The 23,440-nt window shown below is 49.2% G+C and overlaps 2 protein-coding genes across 9 annotated transcripts in view; one reads left to right on the top strand and one right to left on the bottom strand.

The window, feature by feature from the left end:
- Nin (blastoderm-specific gene 25D) overlaps nt 1–23,440 on the bottom strand; it is a 477,176-nt gene that overhangs the window by 270,914 nt on the left and 182,822 nt on the right. The gene's annotated exons all lie outside the window — the stretch shown is intronic.
- Nucleotides 1–23,440, top strand: part of LOC144133534 (XK-related protein 6-like) — a 241,621-nt gene that overhangs the window by 159,055 nt on the left and 59,126 nt on the right. The window contains exons 3-5 of one of the 2 annotated variants that reach the window (XM_077666697.1): nt 17,322–17,477; nt 18,452–18,868; nt 21,518–21,992. In XM_077666697.1, coding sequence (XP_077522823.1) covers nt 18,529–18,868; nt 21,518–21,992 — 815 coding nt within the window. In that variant the 5' untranslated portion in view covers nt 17,322–17,477; nt 18,452–18,528. Of the gene's footprint in view, nt 1–17,321; nt 17,478–18,430; nt 18,869–21,517; nt 21,993–23,440 lie in introns of those variants that run through there. The other variant, XM_077666698.1, reaches the window with a different exon arrangement.

Below are 23,440 nucleotides of genomic sequence, written 5' to 3'. Positions count from 1 at the left end.
ATCTTTACATTGTTTGCTTCCGCCCAAGAAAAATGTATTTATTTACTGGATATAATACTCATAGTAATAGCAATAAAATTCACGGTTTAGCAAGAATCAAGAAAAATTTACCAGCTAAATACAAGTACAACATGCATAGAATTACAAAACGCGGAAAATTCGAAATTAGTCTAAAGAGGAATTGTGCTGCTGAAGTTGAAGCTCAGTGTAAAATAAAATTATTTGGCAAGTGAAAAAGAGAAGTCTTCACTGCAACTTTGGCAAGTATTTGTTTTACTTTACACCGCTGACGGAAAGTCGCCAGCGCCTTTGTTGTAAAAGCATTATCAGCAGTCAGGTCGCGTCCACACCAAGGCAAAGAATTCTCCCTTTGATCATCAATTACTCGGGACTTGGGCAAGGGGAGTCCACACGACATAAAAACAAAAAGAAAAGAAACAAAAAACCTAATTTCGTTATGCCAATTCATTTTCTGCCACCCTGCGCCAGCTTCCTGCCCTTTGCTAAGCACTCTGTTACTCCCGTACGGCATGTTGTAGCCAAGTCGCTTTTCTCCTTGTCAGTGACGAATAAGGAGAAGATCGTTTTCTTCATTTCTAAAAAAAAAAATGTCAGTACATCTTAAAACTAAAGCACAATACGGAACGCGTCTAAGCAGGGCGGCGCAAACAGTCGACACGACAACAGGAAGAAAAAAAAAATACGACGAATGCGGGATGCAAAGTTCGCGAGACGCAGTCGTGTCGCGGTCAAAGCGAGCTCAAGGAAGTAGGTGGGAATTAAGGGAAAAGTCGAGAACCCGGGCTCCCGCTTCCCATGCAAACAAACAGCTGATGCTGGCGTGCTGTCAGAGGGCAGAGACAGACTCAAAAGCAAAGAGAAAATAAAAAAAGAGGGCTACGAAACGACAGAGCGGCGAGAACAGAAAGAAGTGGGCGGCCATGTCGGAGGCCGAGCCAGGCTGCGAAACAAGAAAGTGCGACTACAAGTACATCGCTGCACACTAGCTCTCTGCAAACAGCAGAAGTCGTTAGCACGGACGACGTTTCCTTCCACGAGGTCACCAGGACAGCAAACATTAGGCAGTAAAAAGGAAAGGAACGAAAACCACGACAAGGACAGCGAGAGGCAGACGGAGAGCAAGCTGCCACAACCCAGCAAGAAGAGAGCGCAACTTCGTAGCACTAACGAGTGCAGTCGGTCCCATTAATGCTTCGCGCGCTTTCGTGCTCCAAGAGGCAAAGCAAACGAATAAGCATGTTCCCTGGAAATAGTGCTGCCGGAAGTGAGACTGACCAAAGAACAAAACAGAAAAAGCTTCAGGGAAGCGAACAAATGTCAAAAGAAATCGGTGTGACCTTCAAATGTTTCGTGGTACTGCCGGCCACTGGGAAAGTGCACAAAAATATACGCGCTATATAACCAGAACAACAACAAAAAAATGGCCTCAGAGCAGAGACAGCTGAAAGAAAAATGTTGATTATAGTTTAACCCGAGATATTTCCAACTTCAATAGAGACCAAAACCTAATTGTTCGACCGCTGCTGGTATATCCCTTAGAAAAACGATACGAAATATGTAACTGCCGCTCTATTTTCCAATTCCATCATTCTTTTCCAAGATGAAAAACTGGAAGGCGGCTTGTCGCCAGGAGAGACCACTTTGCGATGAAACTGTTTAAGTCCTTCATATCTGGCAACCTAACTGCATCACCGAAAGAAGTTCGTAAAGCGAAATCCAAAGATATCCCGACGCCATCATTATCGATTACCTTGCGTACGTTAAAAAAACTACACACGGGTCATTTTGTATTTCCATTCCTGTCTTGCATTACTTCTTTTCACTTATTTCATCGCTAATTTAGATCCCTTGAGTGCTTGAAGACTTCCATCGCTTCACATATATTAGACCCTAGTTCATTTACACCCACAATGGCCCCTTTGCACAGTCCAAAGAAAGCAAAATCACAAAAAAAGAAGTCACAAAAAAAATTCAATAGCAACAAAACACACCCACATATAGATAGAAATAGATGAAACAATCGCGGTTTGCAGAGTACTGCAATATTATATAAAAATAGGGAGGTAGCTTAAGTTTCGCTGCCAGAAGATTCAGTCGAGAAAAAGTATATGCAACATAAGAAAGCGTTACATGGAGAATAAAGGCAACAAGAAAAGCAAGACAAAAATTCTCGAGGATAACATGAAGTTGAAGTGGCCCAGAAAAGTCAATCGCGCGACACTTTGAAAAAAAAGAAAAGCAATAGAGAAGTGCGAGGGCGGCAACTCTATCGAAAGTCCATCACGCCGAACACCGTCAAACCGGACTGAATGCGTAGGGGAGCATTAAAATACAGGAGCAGGGGAAAAAAAGCACCTAGAGAGAAGGAGACAACACCAAATGGGCCGAGTAGAGCGATGTAAAAAGAGAACGGATTGGACTGCTCCGCCCAGCATTATGCAGCAGGCGTTAAATCAGAGAAGTGAGACAGGCAGGCAAACGAAGTCTCCTTTTTCTCCTCCTACTCTGCATCCGCCAACTCTCAAGTTTAATTTCGCATTCGCGCACGCGCATAAAGTTGAGCCGCGCAAGTCTTAACGCAATTGCCGTCCGAGCTCAGAGGCACGGTAAAGAAATGCGCGAGAAAAACAACATATTCAGGATTAAAGCAAGAAGCGACCGTTTTAATTTCAAGGATGAATCGCTTACATCGACCTAGACTAGCTTTTTTAAGTACCACCGAAGAGCCAATCAGCTCTAGCGAATCCTTGTCGCGAGAGTTGCGCCCACAAGAAAACAAAGTTGCAATTGCTGTCCAGGATACGGGCTTTTCTGCGCGCTTACAGCCACATAAGAATGAACATGACGTTAAGTACTCCACTCGAGCAAAGATCAGTATGGTATCGCATCAAATGAATGCGTTTCTTGAGAGTCTTATAATCAAAACTTTTACCGGAGCCCTCATGGTCAAGACGTTATTTGATAAAGTTCTAACTAAAATGGCGCGGAAGAAAACGCTTTGTAAGGCAAGTATAATGAAACTTTAGCTTTTTGCTCGGTTTGAGACGCAAATCAGTCTCAAACCAAACTAAACCCTGTCTTGTAAGTTATGGTAATTAAAAATAACGCGATCAAATGGTTTTCACCGCCACGCAGGCTCGCGCAATCATCAAACTCTCTTGCTATTCATTTTAAACTAGACATCCATTTAGGATATTAGGAACGGCTACGCCGAAAATGTTTCCTGGCGGAATGGTCAAGGAAAACTAATTGCTGAAGACCACAGAAACAACGTACTAATCTGGAGTTTGAGGAGGTGAGGTGCTTGAAGACATCGCCAGAGCCGGGAGCAGGCAAGTAAACAGGGCAGCTTTTAGAACGCAATTTTTAAAGGGCGCGAATTTCCATGGAAACGTCTTTTCCTACAAGACAAACACAAACAAAGGCGACTGATGAAACCAATGCACGCGAACTCTTTAAGTAAAGTGCGCGTTCCTCGACCGACCGAAACTATTAGAGGGTAAAAGAATTATCCGAAACTTGGTTCTGAAGGGAACTTTCAGATGCGCGCCGCGGATGCGCGGTGCAAGGCAAATAAATACAGTAAAAAATGAAACGTGCGCAACCGACCACTAAAATAAGCAGGAAGTAAAAATTCGGCCAGAAAAAATGGTGAGAGTGGTTTCGGAAACAGCCCACTGCATTCGCCATCGAAACGCATATTTCGCGTAGCTTATCGCATTACTGATCGCCCTAACGTTCTTAAGTGGTTACCGAACATCGCACCGCAAATATGGCAAGCGAAAAACGCAACAAAAAGCATGAAAGTTCCATCCTGTGAGATGACTCCCGCAAACCAGCGATCGCAATATGCTGTGTTCTCCGCATAGCAGTGAAGCCTAACAGGAAGAGCACGCTTCGCAGGAAACATTGAAGTCCGCGACGTAGATACACAATAAATAATGAATGAGAAATGCTTGGCGGCGGGACCTAGAGAAAGCAGCTCTAAAAAGGTAAGTATCAAACATCACGAACGATAGATAAACATCTCTTACTTTTGCCATCTTGACAGGTAAACGGAGGTAGAAACTGGCAAAGCATGGGAGGGGGGGGAGAAGATGCGCAATGTTGAGAGCGAACTAAACAGAGCTCGAAATTCGTTTTCGAAATACAGCTATTCCACCACGTAACTATCCTAACAAAGCCTAAAGTAAGGCAAACAAAGTGAGCGGCCTGAATTAAAAGGCGACTGAAGAGGTTTTAAAATTCAATGACTTTAAAAGGGCCGAATGGGTGAAACATGCAGGTAAAGTATGCGAAATCGTTTTGCGCTAGCATTTGAAATGGTGCTGTAATCGCCGAATAAAGCGGCGTCAGCGTTCAGGTTACTCTGCAGTGCACAACGACGGCCAGAGGTTCCGATAATGACGTATCGTACGACAGCGCTACGAACGCCATCGAAGATGAAGCTCACGAAGTACTGCCAGTCTGGCGGCATCGGACGACGCACAGCACCATGCACGCGAAGGCAGCGGAGATCTGAAATTTCGGCGACAATGACGTAACTATGGGTTTTCGCTAATTCCGCAACGCAGTGAGGGGAAGCCTGAAAATCGTCGCAGTTTTGTGACTGCATTTTAATGGCGCAAGGTCATCTGGGGCCAAAGAGCGCCATGGCACAAGGTGTTTTTGTCATCTCAAGGTGGGGTCAAAGACCCATTTCCCAGCCATTTCACCCTAAGGAAGCGAAGCCCAGCACAAACCAGGGGCAAGCTTGAACCCATTCTATCACCGGTGGGTGCCCGGCGGCACTGAGGATCGAACTCCGCCCCTCCCGCATGCGAAGCGGATGCTGAAACCACTAAACCACGTTGCGGTGCCATTTTACTCCATGATTACACCATTTTATATGCTAGTGCAAAAACACTTTGCATGGTTTACCTTGAAGCTTCACAGATTCGAATTCTCGAATAACCTCTAATTTTCAGAAAATCGTTTCTTCTTCCCTTTAAGGAGAAATGGTACAAAAAATGTAGTAGCTGAGCAAAACTAATAAGGCATTGACACCAATACCAGCTCAAAGAACACAGGTTGCTCACGACGGAAACAGCAACTAGAAAAAAAAAGGACAATGACGGAGAGTACGGTGCGAAACAGGTACATTGTTTAAAATACACAGAGGAAAGAAAGGAGAATAGTTAAAGCGAGAGGTAGTTTCGACATCAAGGAGTTAAATAGAATTTGACCGCCAAGGGGAAACCAGGATGTGACGGCAATCAGTTCTCGCGAGGAAATACGGACGAATAACCAAAGGCAGGAGAAGGCCCACCTGCAAAGGATAGGCAGCGACGATTCAAGGTACAGAATACAATCAAGCGGCGCCATTCCTTTTCCCCTCACTCTTTTTCCCTCCTCTACTTCGTGTCTGCGTTTGTGGCTACATTATCAGCGGCTAGGACTCGTGGAAGGAAATATTTATCAGGACGGAGAAAAAGACTGAGTGCGTATGAGCTGGAAGCAAAAGGATCGATCCCTGGAGCAAATACAATTCCCTGAATAAAGTAGAGAAAGTAAAAACGCGGCGTCTCGAATCCAAAGATTCTGCTTTTTATTTGCAAAGTTTTGAATGTGCGCATCTGACAACGCGCGACAGAGAAGAACGCACAGAAAAAGACAGATTCCAGGAAAAGCCTTAACCGGTTAAGAGAATGCATTTCAAGCGTGGCAAGAAAATTGTACAACATTCCTTTCTTTCGCAACCACAGAATACCTAGGAAACAAAAGTACAAGATCCCAATTAAACCAGAAACAAGATTCATGAAAAGTCAGGAGCCTCAGCGACACACCCTGGTTCTTTCATAATTATTTTTATTTTAGTTCGAAATACTGCATGCAGCAGTGACACCCAAGAACAAGAGGGCTGCATGAAACGCAGTAACAATAAATGCACGAAGAAATTTACACTGACACAGTCAGCAACCAGTGCTGCCAGACAGTTCCACTCTTAAATCTAGAGTGGGAAAAAAGGCATCCAGAATAGCTCAACCGTCGCAAAGTACGGGCGAATAACATTAGAGTGGCTGATTCTAGCTGACCTCTGCTGTGCAGAGAAAAGGTAAATTTCGCGCGCAAGCCGCTTCTGTTCTGAAAGATCAAATCGAGCAGTTTTGGTCTCTCAATCTTTCGGAGTACATGGAAGGCCCTGCCGAAACGCCCACACACGGTGTCGACAACAACGGGTATCCTTCGTCGTGCCACATTTGTATTCTTCCAAACTCAGTCCATATCAGGCCCCCACAACTTCACGGAAAGTTTCTACAACGCGACTGAAAGGGCGTTTTGAAATGCCACTCGCGGTTTCCGCCGAGACGGGAAAATTTCGACGCCAGAGCAAAGGCCTTCATCGCTCGGCCAAATGTCGCGTTCTCTTCGTGCGCATCGCCTTCAATTAGCTCTGCTCCGGCGCTCCACTTCCGCCATCGTTGGCGGCAATTTTCAGACGGCACGCAACTGGCAGCAGGCGCCGTTTACAAACCCTAATGACCGCCGAAAAGACGGCAGCCGCGAGCCCACCGACGCACAAAGATTAATGCACCCCAGACGGGTCGTTTCACTATTTGAGGTTTCCGCGGGGAGCTGTTTTGGCTCGCGGATGAAACCTCGCGAAACACGACGACCTCCCGCGACCCAGTTAGAAGCGCGGCGAGACGGGGTGGGGGGTTTACGAAAACGGCGTTTTCTGTATGAAGCCTGAATTGCACAGAGCAGGCAGGATCAAGCGAATGGGACGCCTACTCGGCCTTGTGGGAAGGAATTGCGCAGAGTCTGTTTTCCATCCTCCCCGTCTCGTATGTCTTCGTCTCCACTATATCTGATCTGTGCCTCATCTGTCACAGCACTCTCGTCTATGCGTGCGAGTGTCTGCGTGTGTTGTTCGTATTAGAGGAAAAAAAAACGATGGCGGACGGTCATACTATATATAATGAGCCAAATCTGCGTTAGTAGTGACGGCTGCAAATTTCGCTTTTACAGTGCTAGCTTTCCCCACTAAAGGCTCTTCGTAGACTGAGGAGTACTATCAAAGTTTGATACTGTCCAGAAAATCCCGTGAGAGACAGCGAATGCCGCTCTACTGAGGTCATGAACCCAGACGTACAACCAGATCCCCGGCGTGGCCATCGGCAAATGCTTTATAAGAAGACGGCCGTTTCGAAGCACTGGAAAAAAAAATGTAGAAAATAAAGACGACTGAATCTCCCTCCAAAATCTCAATGCCTTCACAGAGGACGAATCCAACTTCTTATTGCTCAAACACCTCCACAAAAGTGGTGGAAAGACCCCTCGACAAAAACTCGTGCAAGAGCGTTTCAATACGACGTACTTGGTGCCGGCAATTCGGTAAACGCCGCCGATGAAACTCGTCCGAATGGAAGCTTTTCGTTCAAAGCTCTTTTTTTCTTTCTTTTTTCGGGAAAGCTCACAACGGCAGAGGCATTCTTAGGAAGCCACGCCGGCCAAGGCCGACACATGAGCCTCGGAAACAACGACGAATAGAGAGGCACAGATACAGTAACGCAGGAGGATGTTAAAAAACGACACTGAAAGAACAGCAACAACAGTTTGTCGAAAGCGGCACCGAAATGAGAGCAACTAACCACGACAATAAGAGCCACTCTGACAGCGCACAGTTGCGAACCACATTATGTGGTTGTTCCATTTCCAAACGTTATGCCTCGGGATGGTTACGACGTCCATACTATTGCTGAAAACGAAGGCTATCGCAAAAAATAAAAGACATGATGGAACTGTTTCGTCATCTCAAGACGACAGCGTGGAATGAAAAACTCAAAGGAAGAGAACACATTGCGCACAATCATATACGTCGTTCTACCGAAGGAGTGCCGTTATACGCCTTCTAGGAACCCAGCTGTCAAGAAGAAAAAGAAAAAATACCTCGTTCTGAACCTTAAGGCCATCTACGTCTCCGTTTCAAAATGTCCGTAGAGCAATTTTGCGCTTTTGAGTGTTTTTACTCAAGGAGAAAGAATAAATACAAGAACTACCATTCTGACAAAGCTATAACAGTTGAGCGCCGCTAGGAAAACAGGGCGCACACGACGCAGAGAAACCAAGGACATAAAAAAATACTCATCTCCTATCCACGAGAACAAAACAGGTAGGTAAGCAGTCAGGCACGTCTGGTTGACTGAAGGCATTCCAACGACCGTCTTTTGCGCCGACGGCATAGTAATTCAAAGACATCCGGTCAAGGCGCGCCGGCAATGCGTTTCGCCCAAATCTGGCTCCGTTATTTTCCTACAATTTCCTTTTGTTCCCTTAAAAAGGGGGGAAACAAGCAAAAAAAAGGAGCAAAATCGCATCCCCTTTTCCACTGCACGCAAAAAGTACAAGAACTGGGGAAATAGTACACGCGGTTTTTCCTCGGTTCTCCCTAATTCCACGTTCTCCACTTCCGCTGCAGTCCCGTTATCTGCGCGTCGTTATCCCCATTTTACCTATTCTTTTTCCCTCGCCGACCAACTCGTGGTCGTCGTAGTTCCCTTTTTTCCCCCGAATGTGCGCGCTGTGCCTGCGGCGCACGCGCGCGAAATGTGCGCGCCATGTGCGAGCAGTGAGCGCGCGCCATTTCTCAAAGGACACATTGTAAGGGAACAGAGCGCCAAGAGCGCAATTTTCGACCCGGCTGAAAGAAGAATGAGCCGTGGTGTGGAACAAACACACAAAGCACCGGGACGCTCGAGAACGAAGAAGTATCCAAGCGATAGCGAAGCGAGGCTCCCGAGAAAAGTGTTTTATTTACGGCGGTTGCAACAGCGCTCCTCAAGGAAAGAAACGGTGAAACTGCGTCCGGACAACGCCGTTCAAAATTGACTGGATATATATATATATTTCCTTCTTCTATTTTTTATTCTGAGCGGTAGTCATAAAACGAATGCTACTTTCGTCTCACGCGATCAGAAGAGTAGAAAAAAAAAAGAAAAAAGGAGGCTGCTGAGCCGAAAGAAAGCGCGGAAAACAGCATGCAGTGTCGGCGTCGGAGCGCGCTATACGAACGACGTTTGTTTACTGAAGGCGCGAAGGAACGCCGGGAGACGAACAAGAAACACGAGACTAAGAACGACAACGACCTCTGTTTAACCTCTGTCACAGCGAAACTCCAAGTATGCTGCACACCGTGTGTTTTGACGTAACATGAGCGTCCTCTTGTGCCCGGCTCTCGCCTTTCATCTATGTGAAAAACGACAAAGACATTCGAATACGTGCACCCACGTCTTCTAGCGGAAAGTCGCAGATCGAGTGCGGAAAGGCAAAAGACAGGCTTGCCAACGTCACAACGACGTTATGTTGGCCCGGAAAGGAAAGGCTGCGATCCGGCCAATTTGTTCATTCCGTTTCCTTTGGGACGTCTGGCTGTGTTGGGTATGATGGCTATTAAGCAAAAAAAGACAAAAAAGAGAGAGAGAGAGAGAAGCAGGAACAACAGAAATACCTTATGTACGGTTAATTGACTACGGCGGGAATGAGCACGTGCCCGCTAGTGAATTAGTGATCTGACGGCCCCGTACTGTCTTTTCACAGTTCAGGTGTAATCGCCAAATCATCCCTGCATCGTGTCGAAGTGGCCGCTGTGTCATTACTGTGTCATAAGTGTTTCCTCCTGCCACCGACTGACACGCCCAGGCCAATGCGCGAAAGGTGTGCTAGCGAAGTTTATAAAGGGTCTTACAGTGTTTACTTCCCCACCCTTTTGTTGGTCGTCATTACCCACAGTCATTATACGCCACCGGAAAAAAAAAAAAGCTTTACCTCGCCGAGCTAAAAAAAGAACAGCTCGAAGAAGCTCAACTATTTTTGAACTAAAATTTGGCAATTTTTCATCCAGGCCATGTGGAACCTCCGGCGGCTGTTAGCCTCAGGTGAAAGCGTACCACTGTACCGAAAAAATACCCTCTTCCACACAACGGCCAACTCTGCGCAGGAGGCTTAGCAGGTCGAAACTTTAACCGGAATGCCCGGAAGCAAACAGGAAGAGGAGGTGGAGGAGGGGGTGGGGGGGACAGCTGCGCGGGGCTCTCTCGCCACATCACCGAAGGAACCGATCCTCCTTGGATACACGCGGACGCACACACGCACGCACGCATGACACACACAAACACACACTAAAAATGAAAGTGTCTGGGAAAAGCTCTCAAATTTGTCCGCAGCTGCCACTACCATCTGACCGCTTGGCAGAGAACGAACTCTGCAGACGACGAGCAGTTTTTTTTTCGACTTCTTCGGACAACACAGGATCCACAACAAAAATACGAAAAATGAGAGGAGGCCACCGCTTCACCTTTCTTCATAATTGTTGTGCACTGCTGCAAACCATCTACCCTCGGGCGAGGAACGAACGCTACCATCACCACGGGAGCAGCCGCGCTTAGCGGTTGAAAACAATAGCTGCGACGCACACCACAAAAGCGTGTATGTAGAGCTGGCGCTCTCTGCCGACTTGAAAAGACATCGCGTAGAGAGAGAGAGAGAAAGGGGGAGAAAGGTTTCACCGAACCACCGCCGCGCCTCCTACGTATGCAACGTCCGCACCCACAAAATAGAGATATTGTGGAAGACCGCCACAAACACATCGTTGGTGCAGAACACAATAGCGACGAGCACAGCCTTCGTCAATGCGGATCAGGAAATGGAGGGAGGAGGACGTAAATGTGGAAAGGGAAGAGAGGCGAAATGGGAGGGGGAGGAGGGTACTCTGCCATAGTGTTTTTATGAACGCGGATAGGCAGTCCGGACAGGCGAGCACAGACAAGGCAGGACGGCGGAACAAAGGAGACGACGACAACGACGTGGTCGCGCGACAAAGCCTGGCCCCTCCCTCACCTCTTTTCACCTCCTCCGATCCCCACGGCATGCTCCTCTGGTATTCCGCGGAAAGCAGACCAGTATACACAGCGGTACGGGCCTCCAATAGACGAACGCCCCGAGGTATAACAGCGCGCGTTAAGCGCCGAACGCACGCTGCTCTGCCAACGCGGCCGAACTCGGCAGGCAGGCAGTCGACCCTGTTTTGGACAGACCACAGAGGAAGAGAAGGAGACAGCAATTAAGCGAGAGCGAAGACCCTAACGGTCAGCGCAGTTACAGTTTGTTCCAGCGCACTCGCGGCGGTCACGGCGTTTAATCATTCGATTACCTTGTTTGCGACGCGAAACGCACACAATGGTCGGTGTCCCGCCGTCAGTTGCAGGACTCGCGGCCTGGCGCGCGTAGCGTCGAGAGAGCACGGGACCGCACCGCAGCGCTGTGTGGCAAACACGGCGAGGGTGGCCGACGTATACACGGCGAGGTTGTTTTCCCGATTATTGCATGTGGGCGCTAGAGCCGCCACACACTGGCACATTCCATCTAGCTTTATAGGCTGGGATTTGCGCAACGTTAAGTACAGCGCAATACTGCTTTTTTTTTTTAGTCTGACTGTCCACGCCGTATTTAACGTTGCGCGAACCAACGTTGAATACGACGCGCACAGCCAAATCGGGAAAGAAAAAAAATTATGACGGCGATTCTCAATACACGTGGTCGAAGAGATGCTCATACCTAATAAGCCCAAACCACACCTTACAGGCGCGAAGTGAAAACAAAAACTCACAAAGGCGACAGTAAACAGGACTCCAGTAACGCTACTCTCCACGTATGTTAAAAGCCTCCGCAACGTGATAGCAAAGAGAAAGGAAAGCCCGCTCAATGCTCCTGCTTGCTCGCCAATCAGTAACCCCTGAAGAAGGGGCCGGATAGGTCTCGAAACGTTGGACTTAAAATTGTACTTCAAATTATTGGCAGTTGTATTTCTCAACTTTTATTTCAAACCAAACCAGACGGGCTTCCGTCGAAGATGTTCTCGTTCTGATTCTTCTTCTTTTGTGGTATTCTGTTACTTTAATCTGCTTAGTTATTCGACAGAATTAAACTTCGTCAAACATTTTCGCAATACGAACCAGAAGAAATGGTGGGGGGAAACAAGGGAGGAGGAAACGTAAACCGAGAGAGGTGCAGAGAAACCTTCCACGCCGTGGCTGTGTGGTTGCATCAAAGCGAAAATACGCTGCTCGTGCTAATGCTACCCGTCATAAACTGCTGACAGCTGAACTACCTGACCACACGAGGAAAATTGGCTTTTTAATTTATTTATTTTAGGAAAGGAAAGGCGCAGTAACTGCCTCATCTCTCTGCCGATGGCCCAAACGTGCCGCGAGGGGAGAAATGGAGGGAGTGAAAGAAAGAAGACAAAGCCGCCGTAGTGAAAGAATCCGGACAAGTTTCGCCCACCTGCGGTTTCTCAACGTGAAATGACGTCACGAGGGAAGAGGCCCGAGGAGCGAAGACAATTAGCAAAGTTGGAGAAGAGGTTGAGAAGACATGACTAGGTGCGGTAACTGCGTGCATCGAGAGGACACCGCAACCGCATCGCGAGGGTACGCGGGAGATGCCAAGGTAGAAATAGAATGGAAGGAAGGGCTAAAAGGAGGCGAGAGAAAAGAGCGTACGTACACTCGGCGTCAAAAATCTTCAGGCCACGCGGTTTCCAATACTGCCAAGCAGTGGCGCACTCAAGGAACATCTCAGGTTGTAAACTCCTGTAAGGCCACAAAAAAAGAGTGTTTTAACGTGTTCATGAGTGCTCCACTAAGCAGACCATGCGACCTGAAGACTTTTGACCAATACTGTACATACACTGCTGTCTGCCGTTGAGCCGCTTAGTGGAACACTCAAAGCACCTGTCAGGCTGTAAGCTCTTGTAAGGCGATAAAAAAAAAAACCTGTGTCCTAGAGTCACAGAGCACTTCGATTTTTAAGGTGTTCATGAGTGCTCAACTAAGCGGCTCAACAGCAGACCATGCGACCTGAAGACTTTTGTCCAATACTCTACATACACCGCAGAGCTACGGCGTGGGTGTTTGGGTCCAGTCAGAGGTGAGTGGGAGTAAAGAGAAGGTCAAAACATAAAAAGCCCGATTTGTCCAGGATGCCAGGTTCAACCGGCGGGTGAGCAGCATAGGAGGAACAATTTACACGCGCACGTCCTTTTAATAACGGCGTGGGAGGATGTATGATCGACGTGTGCTTGGATCCACGGTATCGCACGGTGCCCTGGGCGGGGCACATAAGCTTACGTCGATGGCTGCGAAACATTCTTGTCATCATAGCAGATCGGAATGAAGTCTCCAATGTTTCACTGCAGTTTGAAACTGGTTTAGTTTTTTTTTTTCACATATACAAACTAGCCGAGTTCACTCAACAACACAACACACATGCAAAACAGGCTTCAGCTGACTGTCTGCGCCGAATAGCAAGCGACGGAGAAAAAGGCAGAAAAGAGTATGGCGACGAAAGATCTGTTTAAAGAGGAAACAACTGCAATCCCCTTGTTTCCCGCATGTTTCCAATCGTTCCGAGCAAAACAGCAAGAAAAAAAATCATCCGTCATCGCGCGGCAACTCGAGCGGAGAAAAGCGGATCGAACCAAACCAGGCGCGAATCTACGCCAGGGGCGTTCGCCTCTCCACTCGTATACGCGTCGCGTCTTCGACGGAGCTGCTTCACGCAACACATCTGCAATGACAGCGACGACACCCAAATTCTAAACCCTGCAGTTCCCCCCACCCCCTCTTCTTGCACTACCCGCATCCCTTTTCTTTACTCTTTACGCCTGTTTGTGCTCCCTCGTCGTAGAGAGCGGCAATCTGCATCCGCGAACAACTCGTATCAGGCGCATCACGCATCGCGGAGCACGCACTAGGCGCTCGCTGTTTTTCCCGGGCTCATCCCCTCTGCGTGTACGCAGTTGCCGAACGCACCGTTCCCGACCGACAGAGCGACTGTATGCCGCTTGTATGCGGCACGTGCCCAATGAGACGCTGCGGCCGCTGGAGCGAGAGACCGCGTCCCACGTTTTTACAAGACGGCTTCCACCGCCAATTTCCAGTTGGTTGCGTGCAGCACTAACGATGGTGCCGCCGTGCCACGTGCAGTGAGCAAGCAGGGAGCCGCGTAAATTAATTGTGAAACCCTGTGCTCTTGTCTTCTCATCAACCTATATATAGCACTTTCCTAATGTCGTTGCATACATTGGCTTAACGAAACTTATTTCGCAAAGAGCCGAGGGAGCACACCGCACTTGCCGAGGCGAGCACTGAATGTCTCGTATACTGAGCGCAGTTTTGTCCGATCGCACGCCACATTTTGTGTCCTACTGTTTACCTCTACCGAAACCACTCGATGACGATGTATCGAAAGGAACTGTCCACCTGCTACTTGCCAAAGAGAAAAATAGTTCCAGATGTCGAAAAACACCACAAGTACAAAGAAGCAGCGCCGACAGAGAAAGGTCAATGACTTCACACCTGCGTAGGCTGCAGGGTACTACAAATTGCTGCAGGCATTACGATGTAAGCGAACCGCGAGTTCACGATTGGTGTACGCGGCGCTCACGCCATCTCTGGACAGAAATCTCATCCCCCCCCCCCCCCCCCCCCATTTCTTTTTGTTTTAGAGATGCGCGACTGGAACTAAGTCCTGTCACATGTAAATTACGATACAGGTGCAAAAAACGCGAATCTCACAACGCCTTACGATCCCTAAACTACGCCGAGGAGCGCGCAGGAGCAGACGACGCTCGAAGTTCGGTAGTGCACTGCACGGAACAAAAACGCAGGGCGGAGCAGTGGCGCTAAGAAGACGTAAAGCCAAGAAGGAACGGAAGAGGAAACGAAAAAAAAAGAGGGAGGGGGGGGGGGGGAAACGCGCGGACAGAAGACGGACCACCGCATGAGGACGATGAAATCGGTCATAGCATAACGTGCAACGACGCTACACGGCTAGCGCTCGCTTTTCCGCCGCCCGTCCCGGAGTTCGATAACGACGCCGAAGAGCAGCAGACGACGACATCCCCATCCGCGGCAGTCTAGTGGAAACGTAGAAACGAGCGCGCACAGGGCACAGAGGGAAAGAAAGAAGGAAACAGGGGGGGAAGTAGGCAAGCAGACCACAGAGAAACGGGGAATAAGCGGAAGGCAAAAATGCCGGCAAGGGAAGACGGCTCACCGTGATGCAGACGAGGAAGAAAAGAAATCGGGGGAAACGGGAAAAACTGCAAGGCAAGGCACGTAGGGATGCAGACAGACATAAAATGGGGAAAGTATTCGCCGATAAAGAAGAAGGCATGAGAGGGAGAAAAATGAGAAGAAAACAAAATAAAAGTACGCAAAATGGCCGACACGAGAGAAGAGGAGAGCCGATTGCCCGGCCCATCGAGAACCGGATTCGGCGGGCCGGAACGCGGGGTCGTCGTTCCCAAAAAGCGGGAGAGCGCGTCGACCAACGGTGACGATCGAAGGGATTCTTTGTCGACCAGCGAGAAGAGAGACAGCTGAATCGTGGAGGGGAGTGACTCTCTGCCGGCCTCCCGAGAAAGTCTCAACCTCGAGTATGTTCGTGCGTGTAAGTGCGTGTGTATCAGGGTGAAAGAGTGCAGGAGAGCTACGCACAGCCCTGAACGAAAAAAAAAACAGAATGAAACAGTCAAGCGTTGGGCTCTTCATGTGTCCGCATTTCTTCTGATTTCTTGCTTCCGGAAAGATATTTGGTACAGGACACTACGCCTAACAATGGGTTTCCTAACACCAGTGTGCTCGAGCGGGACGAAGATTGATACGCGCATAACAAAGGTCCTCCTTAGCCATCAGGACGGGACAGTTGTAATACAAAAAAAAATTGTGCACAAAAAACGTGCTCTCCCCATATCATGGCTTCCGAACATCTTTCTACACCTCGCACCTTATTAATGACAATTAAGCAATTAGCAATTAGTCAACACCTCATGCATAATTACTTTCTTGGCCGCACAGTATCTGATGGCGCAAAAAAAAAAACAATCGGTTCGAAGATCGGCCCTGTGCTACAACTTCATGGCTAATTAGAACAGCTTAACGGAGCGGGCAAAAACCTGGAGTCAGCATCTGCGAAATGCTTGGATTTGGCTGAACACGCAACCAATCACTACGAGGAAGGCGCTGCGACCTTAACCTGACCGGTGAATGACTGAAAAGGTACTTAAAGTCAGCAGCCTCAGAAACCGGCTAGAGTCATTGAGTGCGCGCGCACACTTGTGCTATCTCTATCCTTTCTCTGAACTCCTGCTTACCTTTCCTGTCCACCGCTTCCCCCTCTTTGTAACGTTAAATGCAAGCCGTGCGAAATTACGGCTCACGTACCTACCTTCTCTATCACGTCCCTTATGAAACCATGTCCAATATCAAATGAATAAAGTAATCAGTACTACTTTTTATGAATTGCGGAGTTCAGTCGTCTGAGTACGCTCCCCGATCGGCACGCTATTTTCGTGCGCACAATGCTCATTAGCTCACTTCGTTAACTGGAGCTGCTTGCTTCTCAAAACCACGAAGATACAAGGCAGCCCATATAGACGCTTTGCTTCTCAAGCTGTCTTAAGAAGGTGTGAAAGCTCCGAAGACCACCATAAACAGACAGAGCGAAAAACAACAACGTCAACAATGGCTGCAGTGTTTCTGACACTTTTATCCGCCGCGGTGGCTCAGTGGTTAGAGCGCTCGGCTACTGATCCGGAATACTCGGGCTCGAACCCGGCCGCTGTCGCGTTTCGACGGGGGCGAAACGCAAAGGCGCCTGTGAGCTGTGCGATGTCAGTGCACGGTACAGATCCCCGGGTGGTCGAAATTATTCCGGAGCCCTCCACTACGGCACCTCTTTCTTCCTTTCTTCTTTCACTCCCTCCATTATCACTTCCCTTACGGTGCGGTTCGGGTGTCCGCCGAGATGCGAGACAGATACTGCGCCATTTCCTCCCCCTCCCCACCTCCCAACCTCCAAAAAAAAAGCAATTTCCTACAGCGCAGTAAACATGGGTGCTTCGTGCGCCACTCTGATCTCTAAACTTGATCAATGTGCACCGACTGCCGGTCAAAAAGAGACTGTGTTCGTCGTTTCATTCTCAGGGACCCCTTTCACACACAAAAAAAATACCCCACGTGGCAAACGCAAGTCTCTTCAAAGCTCGTAAATCGACGTCCTCAATTTGCCCGTGTTGGTGCGACTGTAAGGCTTTTGGCCTCGTATTCGCCAAAAGAGCGCTTTAAAGCGAATAGAACTTCTCAAATTACGAATAAAGAAAAACAACGTTACGCGGACATACAATTTTCCCACGTGCTGTTACCGGCCGCTTGCAAACACTCCCCTAAGCTTGCTTGCTATTTTCTTTATTTCAGGTTACCAGGAAGAAACGGTGAAGACCGGGGCCTCTGGTGATCCGCGCGGCTCGCAAGCAACAGTGCCATCCGCTACAAAAGACGGACATTGGGGCCACCGTGAACAATCTCACGTCTAGGAATCAGGAATCGTCACCATTTAGTGTACACATGAACGTGAGTTCCCCGATTCCTCACGTCTTTTAAACGCTCAGAGGAATCATCAACTTTGTTCATGGCATCTCGTGAATCAATTTTGAGACCAATATGGGCTCCTTAGCAGTCCGCTGCCGCTGTAATGCAACCGCCAGAGAATACAGTGATCACGAAATGGTGTGTACTAGATATTAAGGCTCCGACTCTGGCTAGTTCTTGAACCATTCGTATAATTAACTGCGCTACTGTGACGACGTATTTGTGTCCATCGCAAATGATCATACATATGTCCCTCAAAGCTACAACTATTACTACATTAGAGACTAAATGAGAAAGTATCACCAGTACAATGTCCGCACCCGGATAATCCGTTCGTAGCGAGCACTAAATGCTGCAGTTTACTCCATTATACCCAGTTTTGGCTCAGAGTGGCCGTAAGCCACAAATGACTAAATGTAGCCCAGGGGGTCGTTTCTTTGGGACTAACGGCATTCCCACAACCTTTATTCCCTTAAGGGTGTTTATGGTTTATGAGGGTTTAACGTCCCAAAGCAACTCAGGCTACGAGGGATTCGACCACGTGCACTGACATCGCACAGTACACAAGCCTCTAGAATTTCGCCTCCATCGAAATTCGACCGCCGCGGCCGGGATCGAAACCGCGTCTTTCGTGTCAGCAGCCGAGCGCCATAACCACTGAGCCACCGCGGTAGCTTTTAACCCCTTAAGAGAGCAACCATTACTCCCAGAGAGACCAAATCAAAATGATCACCAGTTAGTCCCCGCACGGACTAACCGTTCGTCGCGAGGACTAAAGGCTGCAACTTATCAGTCCCGTTAACTGCGTTCTGGCTCAGAGTGGCAACGTCAAATCAGACTAAAGTTGAACAGTGGTCAGTCCTTGCGGAGTGAATAGTTTGTTACAACCACCAGTGCTGCGGTTAGTCCCATTCTACTCGGTTTCGGCTCGAGAGTGAATTGGCGCACCACCGCAGCCTCGTCCCGCGCACAACGGGCGCGCACCTGCTGCTGCTCCCCGGGGCTCGGCGGCCGCTCTCGTCACGGCCTCGCCATGGTAGTGGTGCACGAGGTGGAGCTCCTGGACGAGCACCCGTCCAGGCCGCCCTACCTGGCGCACCTGCAGAGCAGTGCGGCGCCGCCCCCGCTGCCGCTGCCGCAGCAGCAGCAGCACCTGCACCACTCGCACCCGACCCGGCTCCACCACCACCACGGCATATCGCAGCAGCAGCAGCTCAAGCTGGGGGGCGCCGGGTGCGGCGGGGCCTCCTCGCTGCCTCGGCACCACGGGCAGCCGCCGTCGGCGCCCTACCAGGACCCCACCACGGAGGAAGACGACGACGAGGACGAGGACGATGACCTGCCGGAGTACGCCGAGGCTGGCCCACCCACCGGTGAGAGACGGTGGCCACGCCGCCACCGTTTAATTACGAGGCGTCACACAGACTGGGAAAGTCAACACAAGATGACCACCTAAGGCAGAGCGAAGTTTATTTGAAGACGCACAAAATACGTAAACGTGGCTGGCCCCTTGGTTTCAATGGTGGGTAAACAGCGCAACAAAGGCGGGACAAAGGCAAGACAAGCGCTTGTCTTGACTTTGTCCCGCCTTTGTTGCGCTGTTCTCCCACCATGAATGCTTACCAACTCGCTCAAATCTCAGCTCTGACTCTTGGTTTCCCTTAACCGCCAGCGCCACTCTCTGGGGACCAAGGGGTCGTCAAACTAGGAAATGCTGATTGGTCTCATCGGCTGACTCGAAAGCGATCGCCATGCATATCTGCGCGGTGAGTGTAGCTGTACTTGCGTAAATCCAGTTCGTATGAGTCCCCTGTTGGTGACCCTGCTGGAAGATGGTTTTTGGAAGGATAAACTTGAACAAGGGGAGGGAGGGGAGAAAGCCTAGGTCGCTGGCCAATTTTTTCTCGAAAGAACTTGTCTTCGTTTCGGACCAGACAAATATAAGCCCTTTATATAAATGTTGGTCAGCGGTGTGCAGACTTCGGAATAACTGAATTACCTTAGTGAAATTACAGTAACTATTTTAAAAGTAGCTTTTAATGCGACGAACTATTTTCCTGGTGTAGCAATTTAGCAATGTAACGAGTTACTTTGTGGCAGTAACTGCGCAGCAAAACAAGCGAATTACTTCCGAAATCACTTTCGTTAAAATGCATCACTGCTCTTTGTGCTGGCAAAGCATTGGTCTTTCGAACGGCTGTTAGCGCGCCTAGAAAGCAAAAACTACACGCGACAAGCACCGCGTAGGAGTGCGCCTCCGAGACTCCGGGTGCCTCTGTTGTCGGGTCGTTGCCAGGAGGCACTTAATGCGTAGGCAGGAACGCACGTGTCACGAACATTCCCCAAGTGTGTTTGGGCCGCCGAAGGAGGCAGATGGCGCACGTCGGAGTTCAAAAATAGGAGCGCGCAGAGGCACTCCCAAGGCCACAGCGGCGCCTAGTTACGCCACAGGGTGCGGGGGAGGAGACAACTCCGGGGAGGGGGGGCAAGCAATTGATTTCGCCGCTCGTGTCTGTCTTGAGCGCAAAGGAAGTGACGAATCCGCGACTATGATTCTGCAAGCTTCGTTTTGTTGGCATTGCCTTATCTTTCAAATGAACCGTGCTAGTGGAAAGAAAAGGAATGGGGGAAAAGTTGGCTGGGACGGAATTTGGCAGGAAATATCAAAGAACGTGTGCAGCGCGTCTAGAGAGAGGTTGGCGTGCCTTTCGCTCTGTTTACTTAGTTTTTTTAATGCATGAAAACCGACAAATTATTTAAGAGTAACAGTACAACGTGTTGGAAGCAATCGTAAACGATTGCCGTAACTTTTCGCGAGCAGTAATAAGTAATGCAATTTAATAACTTTTCAAAACTAATTTTGTCATGTATGGTGGTGTCACTCGTCCCCTTCATTTATGCTGGACTTCACGTTGAGTTCTGGCGCTGCGTGGAGCTTCACAAAAAACTGGCAGTGGCTTAACTTGGCTAGCCCAGGAATTCGGCGAAAAGCAAGCATGCTTGCTAAGCGTCTGAGGCTCGTCCATGGCAGCTCCGCTACACGCTCGCGACAGCCGTTCTATAGTATATACCCACACAACCACGTGGCTATGACGTTGTATAACATAGTCTTACGACACCCACATCGGATGTCATCACGTGGCTTCACATCACCTCATCGGACGTTCTTAGGGTCAGAGGTAAACCCAAAGGTTACCTAACGTCAAAGGTCCACTAACAGTCATGGGTAAAGGTCAGAGGTCATGGGTTCAATACCGTAACTGTACCACGTATTATCATACACGGCTAACGTGATTGGGCTGAAGATCGTTCAAGGTCATTCTCCGGCCTACGCGACGACTGCTTAACCTAGGACAGTGAAGCTTTTCGCTTCAATAATGGACGGGCACGAAGTAGCCGAGCACCACGTAGCCCAGCACCAAGTTCCTCCGGGCCCACTTTCCTGTGCCGCTCCACTGCGACACGCACAAGCAACGCATATTTTGCAACTTTCTGAGCCATTCGAGCCCGTCGCCCCTTCCTGTACGGAGGTTCCATCGGGAAGTATTCCGGTCTTAAAGTCAGAAACAAGCACCCGCCGGCTAGAGGCGTTCGAGCAGCTTAAATGTGCGCCCTAACTTTGACAGATAACGCAGGGAGCAAAGTGGACAAATGTCTCGTGTTCACGGGCAATCGCAAGGCAGTCGAGTATCTACGGATTTTGCTTTTCCAGCTGATACGCCTACGGCGACCGCTTAAATCAGTCTTTAGTTTGTATCGTTGACAATGCTAGATTTAGTGGTGGTAAGTGCCGATTTTTTGACGCGGGTGGCACACGGACACCTGTCAATACCGACGTGCAACTAAGCACCGATTCTCGCATCTGTCATCCACAGATGGTCTACGCGTGCTGTTCGATAAATTAACCCAATAATTTGCCTCTTGTCCCGACAACTGATCAGCTTCGTCGCGTGATCGTGACCGTGCCAAAGAGCCTCCTCTTCATGTCCGGGGTGTTCCCCTGCCCTGACCCAACGACGCAGGTCCCCCTCCCGGACTGGCCCTCATCGACCGGCACCCGTACCTGTGCCCGGCCTCCGGCAGCGCGCACCGTCGCTCGCTGCCCAACGTGGGCGACGCGTGCGACACGTCCTCGTCGGTGCCGCTGGCCGACAAGCGCAGCGACCGGTTCACGGCGCTCAGCGCGCTCTTCACGCTCGTCTCCCTGGTGGCGTACGCGGCCGACGTGGGCTCGGACGGGGCCGCCTGCTACTTCCTCTACCTGGAGGGAAACCTGTGGTGGTTCGGCCTCACGCTGGCCGTCACCGTGGTGCCCGCGGTGACGGTGAACGCCTTCAGCCTGCGCTGGTACATGCACGACGACCGCGAGAGCCGCGCCTCGGCCAAGGAGCTGGCCGGCGGGGCCATCGCGGCGCCCGTCCATCGGCCGCGCATGGGGCCGCTCGGGTGGGCCTTCAGGGTGCTCTTCCACCTCGCCTTCCTGGGACCCGTGGTCAGGTACGCCACGCCACTCTCTCTCTGTACAGGTATATACGCGATCACCCGTAGACAGTGGCCAAATATCGGTTAGTCTCCTCGAGGACAAACTGCCTTCACGCCGCCATTCACTTATAAGAATGGTCTATAGACAGACTTCTTATAGGCTCTACTGCCTCGCCACAGATATTTATTTTTCTCCATTCATAGTCTGTAGAGAAAAGTCTGCTAAAAGTGTATGGCCATAAATCTATATATTGTCTATAGACTGTGAATGAGTACAAACTGCGCGAACAAGACGGGGTGTAAGGCACACAAAAGGACAGACAAAGCGCATTCGATTCATTATGAACCAACTGGCCCTCCAGAACGTCCTCCTATAGACTGTCTACAGGATTTGTGTTGCTCAAAGACTGTTCGCTACGGTTCGTCTATAGAAAGGCTACAGACTTTAAAGGCAAGTCTATGGACAGTCTATAGACCGTACAAAGGAGTTTTTGTATGTGTTACTCCATCAAAGAGCAACGATTACACACTTTCACACTACCTGTAAAGGGGCACCAACCACAATTACTCGACCGAAGGACTAATCGCTTGACCTGGGGAACTAAGCGGTGCAGTTAATCCCGGCTTAAATTGTATTTTTCGGTTTACAGCGTACACTGTAAGCGTTGCTCTGGACAGCGGTGCCCCTACAATATCCTCACGACTGTTGTCAGTGGATGTGATCGCGCTTTTCAAAAGCGCCCTGGACATCTTTGTAAATGCCCGCGGCCGACCGTTGTTGGTCATTTATAATTAGGTGTTGGACTTTTCGGTTTTTATTTTTTCAATATTCGGATGAATTTTTTCGGCGTTTATTTCAGAACGCAGTTTTCGTTGTATTTCTTTTGGCAAATAATTTCTACGGGTGAATTAGTTACAGTGTCGATATGAATATGTACCAACAAGCCCAAAAAGCCACACCGGTGTCCGGATGTTAGCTACTGACTTTTTCGGTTAAAAACAAATATGGAAAACTGAATTCAGCACACGTTTATCCTTTTTATCGGTTTAAAAAAAAAGTCCTACCGCTAGCTATAATCACGCCGTTCCATACACCCGCGACAGTTCTTACTGAACCTAATCGAGCATATTAAAACTGCACACGACGCTCTGCGTGCCTCTTGATCAGAACGTCACTGATCAGTTGGAATAAGTCGGTACTTAACAGTTTACTTCAATGAACAGGCCACCCCTGATGGCTTAAAATCATGCGACATTTCACAGTTCGCTTCCTTGTGAAGTAGGTTTCACAGTAAAGTTTTATGAACTATACAGTAAACACAGGTACACCATAAATGAGGCAGTTTCTTCAACAACCTCGACAGATCTGCGATGCTCTCCAGCTGTATTTTATAACCAAAAATTTCGCACCGCACATCATTTGGATTTATTCCCGAAAGCAGCGATTTCAAGCCATTCACCCG

Source organism: Amblyomma americanum, chromosome 5 (genome assembly GCF_052857255.1).
Source record: "Amblyomma americanum isolate KBUSLIRL-KWMA chromosome 5, ASM5285725v1, whole genome shotgun sequence".
NCBI lineage: Eukaryota > Metazoa > Arthropoda > Arachnida > Ixodida > Ixodidae > Amblyomma > Amblyomma americanum.
This window is presented reverse-complemented; position numbering and strand designations above follow the sequence as displayed.